This window comes from Corythoichthys intestinalis, chromosome 8, assembly GCF_030265065.1.
Source record: "Corythoichthys intestinalis isolate RoL2023-P3 chromosome 8, ASM3026506v1, whole genome shotgun sequence".
NCBI lineage: Eukaryota > Metazoa > Chordata > Actinopteri > Syngnathiformes > Syngnathidae > Corythoichthys > Corythoichthys intestinalis.
The window spans coordinates 18,274,496-18,284,256 of record NC_080402.1 but is presented as its reverse complement, the minus strand read 5'-3'; the positions used below and the strand labels follow the sequence as shown (position 1 = coordinate 18,284,256).

General features: G+C 38.7%; 1 protein-coding gene across 1 annotated transcript; it reads left to right on the top strand.

Moving 5' to 3' along the window:
* The first annotated feature begins 466 nt into the window (after nt 1-466).
* On the top strand, nt 467-5,960 carry si:dkeyp-75b4.8 (lipopolysaccharide-induced tumor necrosis factor-alpha factor homolog). Its single transcript, XM_057842882.1, has 4 exons — nt 467-602; nt 677-754; nt 5,621-5,789; nt 5,852-5,960. The coding sequence occupies exons 1-4, from the start codon at nt 467-469 to the stop codon at nt 5,958-5,960; spliced, it is 492 nt and encodes a 163-aa protein (XP_057698865.1).
* Nucleotides 5,961-9,761: the final 3,801 nt, after the last annotated feature.

Genomic DNA, 9,761 nt, shown 5'->3' with positions numbered 1-9,761 from the left:
TATTGTTAAGTCATGCACGCACATTTGGCGTAATTTGTTAAAAATGCAACTTGTTTTCTGGTCTTTCTTCATTTTCTTGTCAACAGCTTGTCTGTGAATTCGCCAATGGAACCTTACTGCTCACGCAAAATGGGAAAAACCTTAAATAGGCTTAAGCCTTAACACGAGAGCAGGGTAGAATATCGTTAAGTCATGCACGCACATTTGGCGTAATTTGTTGAAAATGCAACTTGTTTTCTGGTCTTTCTTCATTTTCTTGTCAACAGCTTGTCTGTGAATTCACCAATGGAACCCCACTGCTAACGCAAAATGGCAAAAAACCTTAAATAGGCTTAAGCCTTAACACGAGAGCAGGGTAGAATATCGTTAAACCATGCACGCACATTTGGCGTAATTTGATCAAAATTCAACTTGTTTTCTGGTCTTTCTTCATTTTCTTGTCAACAGCTTTTCTGTGAATTCGCCAATGGAACCTCCGACATATAACGAAGCCACACTTCCACGCTCTGCTACGAATGTGGGAGAGCGTGACGTTTGCCCTCCACCTTCCTATTACGCTTCTCTTGCCCAATCTTTAGAGCCACCTCCCTATCAAGAGACCAGTAAGAAACAATCCAATGTACTAGATTACTAAGAGTAAGCTTTTTAAGTGGCTTTCTTCTCCATTTGTATCTAGATCCGTATCCTGTGTTGATGCCAGCAAGCTTCAATACTCAGCAAATCTCTCCAGTCAACATTCATCTAACACCATTAGGTATGCAATAACTTGAATACAGTAGTTCATATTTGGTAGCTGGTCTATAGAGAGTACAAAGACACTGGGCCATATTACTCAACCCTTTCATGCGCAAATGCCCAGGGACCAATTGAGGCCCACAGGACAATATTTTGTCATTTGACATCGAATTGTAGAAGTTGTTTTTGCCTGCAAGTATTTTTGCGATAAAACTTGCAATTTAAAGGGAACCTCGGACTTAAAGACTTGTAGGCTCTTATAAGCCACAATTGTTCTCTTTTACTAAAATATGTCAGAAACACATACAATATTGCCATTGATTTAAAAATCTATAATATTTAGGACATGTTTTGACCTACAAAGAGCGCCATGTTTGGTGCGTGCAATGGACGCTCGGGGTGATGATGTTGTTTGTCACTGTCACTAGACTAAAGGCCGACTTATTCTTCCGCGTCAGACCTGCGGCGTCAACGAAGACCCGATGTACAACCCTGCACTGTAGCCTCTCTGGGTCCTTCTTTTTATTCTGACTTCGCATCGCGTCAACGTGTGTGGAAATGGACTATGATTGGTCCGCTCAGACTGTTGTTTCCGGTTCAGCGCGAAATCACAGCCATTCTCAAAAATTATTTTTCTACACGCAAAAATGGACCAAGCTGACAAGAGTATCAATGAAGAGCAAGTACGAAAACTTCTACAATGTCTCGTCAAGACATTATGAAGATTGCCAAATGGCAAGCAATTCGTGGGAGGAGATTGCTGAAAATACGGGGCTGGAGGTCAGCCAGCGATTGAATTAAAAAAATGGAAGAACCACAGAGACATGTACAGTATGTGTGTGTTCGGAATCGAATGGCCACTCGAAGCGGCGACCCAGTCGGCCAAAAATTGCCAGCTTTTTATCACTTTATGTCATATTTTTGGTCTGTGCACTTCATCATTTATTGTGTACATATGCTTGCTGTGAGTCTGTGACTTATTTACGTGTCACACTTCAAGTATTTGAAGAATAAAGCACAGGTTTGGTGTCAAAAGAATTGTTTTGCTGTTTCATTTTCAACAACAGACAGTTCACACACGATACATCATCACTGATTGAGAGTGCCTCGGTGCTTTTATGATAACGGTGACATCAAGGCTTCCAACGCAGTTTGGGAAATTCCATAGATGCCAGAGATCTGCTATGGCTTCCCACTGGCTGTTTGTAGGACACGGCAAACAAATCGGGCTGGAGGGCTTTGCAGACCTCGGACAAAACGCTTGACGCAGTGCTCGACGCCAGTTTGAAGCTAGCCGCTACAGCTAACTGGTTTCCACCCGAGGCTTGAACTCTACGCGGCATCAAAAGTTGGACAGACCTCCTCAAAACAGTCTTCTGCGTCGCCTATGCCTCAACATTTGTATGATCAACATTTATTCAATGTTGATGAGCTGAAGATCAACATTCAAGCATTCCATCTTGCATTGTTTATTTTTTTTCTCCGTTAAACTAGACAAGAGGAAGTCAAGAAGCATGCCCCAAAACCGTACAAACATAACGCCACACCCCTCTAGTGGCTTGGCGGTGAATTACAGAGCAACGCGTCACCTGGACAAAGAACCATCGAATGTCAAATGATGCCGTAGTCGCTGCGCCGTCACCGCAACGCGGGAGCATAACTCAGGCTTTACACTACCGATGTACTGCAATTCCTTCTACATGGTGAAACGTGATCACATGAGCAAATCTGTTAAAAGCGTCGAGTACTAACTGTTTGTGTTTTTATTTAATCTTTTATATATATATATTTGCTTTTCACTGCCTCAAAATACTTTTTGCATGAGTTTCCCTCTCATACTTTTAAGCATTGTGTTTTCTTGTGGTAACTTTAAAGCAGAATGTTGACATGGTGTCAACGGGCAATACATCTAGCTGACGATCGCACCAACATATTCATAGTTAGTGTAGGCGTTCAATGTATTTCTTGTTGTTTGTGTTTGTTCTATCTCTGTGCTTCTTTTCATCTGTTCCCCCGTAAACCCTTCCTGTTCTCTGCTTTGTCTCAATAAATGAAGTATGTTGAATGATCACAATGGGAGTATGTCATACTTCAAAACTGTTCAGACCAACCGGACACTCAGACTGCCATTCTCCTTGTCAAATAGCTGAACAGGACAGGTTTAAAAATAGATAAATGAATTTTAAAAAATAAAATAAATAAATAAAGCAGATTGTTGATCTATTGACCACATTAGTCATGCACCGTATTCAAACCACCCTTATTTGATATTACTATGTTTAAGTATTTTCTCAAGGCATCTTTAGTATGTTCTGTCTGTATTCATCTAAACAACTAGCTGAACGTGCACGGTAGTACTTTGGGTGTCAAATTCACCTCTTCTAGCACGTTTCGCCGGTGTAGCACATTCTGGCAGAACACTTTTTTTTTTCCTACTCTAGTCGCGTCTCATCCCGTCTTTCCTGTTCATTTTGCTTTTGCTGCTCGGTTTGTGAAATATCGACAGTGCTGTCATGCTCATTAATGTTCCTCCCGGTTTCAAATTGAAAGGGTTGAAGAGATGACATGTTTATGTCGCGAGGGTCATACTCTGGAAGCCCAGCAGCGTAACCTAGTGACGTCACCGCCCTGCGATGTAGCAACAATGGCGACCTACTAGTTAAACTAATTTTACAAACAAGAACATCAAGAGGGGTTTTCATATCAAATTGTTTTAACTCATAATGATGTTAATCTTTTAAGAACTTCAGATCTTTCTATCTGTGGATTCCTTTAAAAAATAAAAATAAAAAAAATAAAAAATAAAAAACAGATGAATGTCTTGCCTGGAGTTAAGTTCTGTTAAGTTTGTGTGCCTGGTCATTGTGATTGCCCTTTGGTTTCACCTGCTGTCCCTGCTCATCATGTGTTGACCACCTCTTGTGTCACCCACCTGTGCCTCATTGTTTCGTTACCCCATATCTGTATTTGAGATCCCCATGTGCTGCCTGTTCTTGTGACGTCATTGTCATGCCCAGCGTTCCCATTTTCTGCATCCATGTGCGGTTTTTCCTATATGCCACTAAGTTGTCTTGTTTCCCAGTTTTTTTGTTAGTTCTTCTGAGTTTCGTTTGGACTTTGCCCTTTTGATCCCCAGTCTTTTTGTTTGTACTTTGGGTTTTTGGTTTGTTATAATTAAAACGTTTTTGCGACTGCTACCTGTCTGCCTCCCTGTTTTAGCCTGCATTTGGGTCCACCTCGATCCGCCACGTGACATAAATAACGTTAGATAAAATGAATTAATTAGATGAAGGATCAATTTTAAAATAAATAAAATAACAACAGAATTAAAAAAAATAAAATAAAATACAAATAATTTAAAGGGAACATCAGACTTAAAGATTTGTGGGCTCTAATAAGCCACAATTGTTCTGTTTTACTAAAATATGTTAGTAGAAACACATGTATTATAGTCATTTAAAAATCTATAAATTTAGTACATGTTTTGACCCATGGAGAGCGCCATGTTTTACGCACGCATTGCACGCTGGGGGTGATGACGTAGTTGGCCTGGACTGGGAGAATAGCTGTGCTACCTAGCAAGTGAAGCTAGTATGAGGACTGGCACCATTTTCTCACATTCTGCTGCTCGTCAGATTGTTTTGTTACCGAGCTGTGGGATGAGTTCCCAACGTCGTACCTGCATCCAAATCCAGCTCATCAGCAGTGTCTTTAAACCGATTCTAAGCGGGTTGCCGTGAAATTGACTTGCTGCTATTTGACAGTTTGTATATCCCTTCATTGCTAGTTGTATCATTGCCTTGTTTTTTTCATTTGTCTGCCTCCCACCGCGGTTTTCCCTCAGTTTTTTTGTGTTAATTGATCCCGACCTACTGTCACGGACCCTTTTTGTGTGTCCCTTTTAGCGATCGTGTGATTTTTGTGTGTTCAATAAACCCTTTTACGCAGTACCATTGTTATTGTTGTCTGCTTGCTGTCTGAAGTGAGCCGCGTTTTAGAATTCCTTGGTCAAGCCAGCCGCACTTTCTTTTCAGTTGTGTTTTCCTTTCAGGTTTTACCACACAGACAAACAACGCATGTGGGTTGCTATTGCTTTATAAGGACAATCATGACTCCAACATCACGTGGCAGTATAGTCTTGAGGTCTGCGCGCTCTTGTATCGCACGGGAAATGCGGGTTCAAGTCCGTCTGGAGACCTTCATTTAATTGATTTTGCTGCTCGTTTTGTGAAATATCGACAGTGCTGTTCTGCTCATCACTTTTCCGCTCGGTTTAAAATTAGAAGGGTAGACTCGACGACATGCATATTTAGGTAACAAGTGACACTGTGGAAGTAGGGCAGTGCTGCCCAGTGACGTCAACGCCCAGAGTGCATTGCGTCATCCACAACAATGGCAACCTACTAGTTAAACAATTTTTTCAAATTTTATAATAACGAAAACATTAAAAGGGGTATAAATATCAAGTTTTTATAACTCATACTAACATTTATCTTTTAAGAACTACAAGTCTTTCTGTCCGTGGTTCCTTTTAATATTTATTTATGTATTTATTTATTATTAATTAGCTATAAGTAGCATTAGAAGACTATTTTGATTTCATTTACCAAGGGGGCACTCTGTTAAGAGGGGATACACCTACTAATCAATAGTACAGGAAGAGGCAAGACAGGAAAGATTAGGGTATGACGGAGTAGGATGGATGCGCAAGCGGTGCTATGATGTACAGTGGGAAACCCATGTCTGTCATCTCTGTTGTCTGAAATGATGCTCATCAATTTTGTCATTTGGGTCCTATCAAAAGATTTAAAAAATAAAAATCCAAACTAACACTAGAGCTAAAATTTGCTTTCTGTGACGACCAATGCTATTTGTTTCCAAACAGATGCGGTGGTGTCCCAGCCCCAAGCAGGAGAATCTGCGACGATTGCCAACTTGCTCACTTCCCCGGGAAGTGTTCAGTGTCCACACTGCCAGCAGGACGTCATAACAAAAATCAAACAAATGCCTGGCAAGGGTGCTTACACCCTGTGCTGTATCCTGGCTTTTTCTGGGTAATTAGCAAATTAGAATCTACATACTTCCTTTTACTAAGCACTTTTTTTCCAAATTCCAGATTGGTTTGTGGCTTCTGCCTGATTCCTTTCATGATTCCGGACTTTTGGGATGTTCATCACTACTGTCCTCATTGTGGAAAACATCTACACGTACATCATAAATCTTGATATGCCATCACTGGGAAAGATTTGGACACATTTGTGAACCTTAATGAACACATTTTTTGGTGCTTTTTTTGGCAACACTAGGTTTTATTAATATGATTATCATTTTTTACTTACAGTATTATAGAAGAGGAGTAAAGTAACAGAAGCGAGTGACTATAATTTAAAAGACAAAAACAAGACACACATGCATACGCGGAGTTTGAGGGGGGTAGGTAAGGGCAGTGCCCCCCTACCCCGGTGGCCAAAAATTGGCATTGCATGTACCCATATATTAATTTAAAATACAGACCTAGCTGCTAAAATGTGGTTTATAGCAGTTGATAAGCAATAAAACTACAGCAAAAATGAATGAAATGGACAAGAATCCTATAATGTATTTCACAATGGGTCAAAAAATTATTTTTTTGGAACGGATCATGTGACTAGCACTATAGAGATGCTTTGCTTTGCTTAGCCAGAACTACATCTGGGGAGGAAAGATATTCGAAATTTCTTTAAACAAAAAGCAATGAATAAAAAATATATATATATATTTAAGGTTCTTTCATTTTTTAACTTCACCGTATATTTTCAAAATAATATTTTTATTTTAAAAAGACAATATTTATTGTTTTTTACTTCCTTTATTTTTTTTAATTACAAAATATCAATCAAATTTAAGAGATAAAATGAATAAGACATTATTTGCAATTAAGAGCCTAAAAAAAGAGGATTTGGATCATTTTTAGATCAACAAAGTCTCTAAATGATTCATCAGCTACCAAAATAGTTGTTGATTCATTTAATAACCAATTGGTTTTTGAGTAGTCGATTAATCGAAGCAGCAGCCCAAGTTGGCCGACATAATTGCCCTCCAATGGACCTGATAAATATGAAGTAGCCAGCGTTAAAGATGAATTTGACACCCTTGCCTTGAAATATGAAATTATGGGTAACACTTTATAATCACTATCCTTTATGAACTAGTTAATACAGCATTGCTAAACAGTTAATAAATGATATACTGTTGGCTTGTTAAGTGTTAGTCAACAGTTTGCTATGATGTATGGACTTTAAATGCCCCTCATTAATTCAGTTTATCCTGTGTTTAGCACAAAAACTTTCCTAAACTCATGGGTTTGTATCATACTGTTGTATATTGTTGTTCTGCCATGAGACGGCTCAGTATGTGTGTTTCTATGCATTAAAAAATGTTCAACATTTCATCTGTGGTGTTTCTTTGGTAAAGTACAGAACACAGAACGGCCTATGAGTGGAACAATCTTAAGGTACAAAATTTGATATTTTAAATATCATGTCAAATTTCTGTATCTTGAACTTGTTCAACCTATTTGCTGTTCTTCAAAGTTTAGTAGAGGAGACTTTATCATGATATTGATGGGACACATTCCCCAGACACTGTGCCACACCTTCAAGTAGGGGGCCGTCCCACACTCCGATTCAGTCGCTCGAAGTCGGTCGCATTTATTCTCAAACACAATGCAGCGATCCAACGCCGGATTTAGGTTGAAAAAGTACGAAAGGTGTAGAGCATACAAAACGGAAAGATTGCCTCAGGAGTGATTTGTTCGAGGATTCAAGGTAATTATTATATTTTTCGTACCATGCATGCATTTTCAAACGTTATGAAAAAATTCAATGGAAGAAATTAACCACATTGGCGTCATAATTCGCAGTATTTACGTAAAATAAATGCTAACTGCCCGGTTTTGCTTTTAAACAGAAATCGAGACTGTTTAATGTAAAGAATTCAGTGACTTAAGCATTTATTCACAAGAATTTTCAACATAAAAAGCTCTTTGTGGTGATAAGGCAGCGCCACAGTGGCTTAAAAACTAGCAGCACATTCGACATATACTGTATATGTAAAATAAATGCTAACTGCCTGGTACTTTGCTCTTTTAACAAAGAGTAAAGACTGTTTTATGTCCATATCTATATAGAATTCAGAGATTTAAGCATTTATTCACAAGAGTTTTCAACGTAAAAAGCTCTTTGTGGTAATAAGGCGGCGCCACAGTGGCTTAAAGACTAGAAGCCGCACATTCGACATATTTACGTAAGATAAATGCTAACTGCCCGTTTGTTTTGCTTTTAACCAAGAATCGAGACTGTTTTCATCTATATCTATAAAGAATTCAGGGTTTTAGACTTACAGGGGTCCGGGGACAAGGGCCACCCCTGCCACCGGCTTGTCACAACAACATACGCAGTACTTTTAAAGCTTTGCGAGCAATGACAGTGTAAATTTTCAATTTATTTAATTCGAGATGGACAGTTAAATTTAACAGACCGTAATGTGATGTGACACAATATAAACAAGTTCCATCTATTGTCCCATGTAGGCTACAATATGCAATACAACTGAGAATGCTATGCCTGTCTGCTAAGCAAGAAAACAGTATAACTAAACATCCTGTGCCTGCCCCCTCCACATCCTTGGGGTTATCAAGCCCTCAAACAGTGATGCGCCTAAATTTTTTTGACAGCAAAGTCATTTATAACATCCGTGAAATCCAGTTTTTGAGCAATCTCACGCTTAATGGAGAGCAGGGCTAGGTTGTTAAGCCTGCCCTGTGATATGTGGAGCGTAGGCATTTTTTTTTAATGCTGTCAAATTTATCACGTTAACGGGCGGTAATTAATTTTTTAAATTAATCCCGTTAAAATATTTGACACATTTAAAAGATTGCGTGGAGTGACCCGCTCATGTATTGCCTCAAACAGATTACAATGAAGCCGTTTTTTGCACATTGAGAGCTAAGAGGCAGAGAAAGAAAGGTGAGTGGACACAGGCGGTCATTGGGCCGCGCCATTTATTGACATAAGCTTCGGCAACTCCTTCACGACAAACATAAGTATCCTTTAGTGAAAGCACAACAAAAATAATATTCCTATCTCTCAAATAATGCTCACGAAAAGAAAAGCGCTTCAATCTGTAATAATAAGGCCCTATTCTCACACAGTTAAACAACAGTGCAAAGAGAACTGGCATTTCTAATCAAAATAGCTATGCAAAATACACATAACACTTACTCAGACTTTGGTCAAACTCTATTCAAACATTTTGTTTAGCTCTCGTTTAGCTCAACAAATACACTGGATGGCAATATTTAGCAGCAATATACAAACTATCAGAGGTCTCGTACATTGTGAAGCCAGCACTCAAATGACCGTGAAGTACAATGGATGGACCCAGTAAACAGGGAACTACGGCATCAGTCGAGGGACAAAACACACTCATTGGCTTGATTTCTAAGTAATTTAAAACTTGCCATTGACACCTTGTGGATTTATTTCAATCACTAGCTTACGTAATTAAAGACACTGTGGAAGAACGGCAGGGAGCCCATGTGTAAATGATAACTTTCCCTGGCCATTGTTGCCGCTCGGCGACATCAACAATAGCGAGCGGCAAGTTTATTTTTTGATTCAAGATTTTACAAATGTTTTAATATAAATTACTATAACTTGTACTAACATGTTTTTTTTTATGAACTACAAGTCGTTCTATCCGTGGATCCCTTTAACAGACAGAATGTTAATAATGTTAATGCCATCTTGTGGATTTATTGTTATAATAAACTTATGTACAGTATGTTGAATATATACAGTATATCTTGTGTCTTATCTTTCCATTCCAACAATAATTTACAGAAAAATATGGCATATTTTAGAGATGGTTTGAATTGCAATTAATTACGATTAATTAATTTTTAAGCTGTGATTAAGTCGATAAAAATTTTTAAACGTTTGACAGCCCAATTTTTTAATTTTCATTTTAGTGAAGGCTCGCTCTCC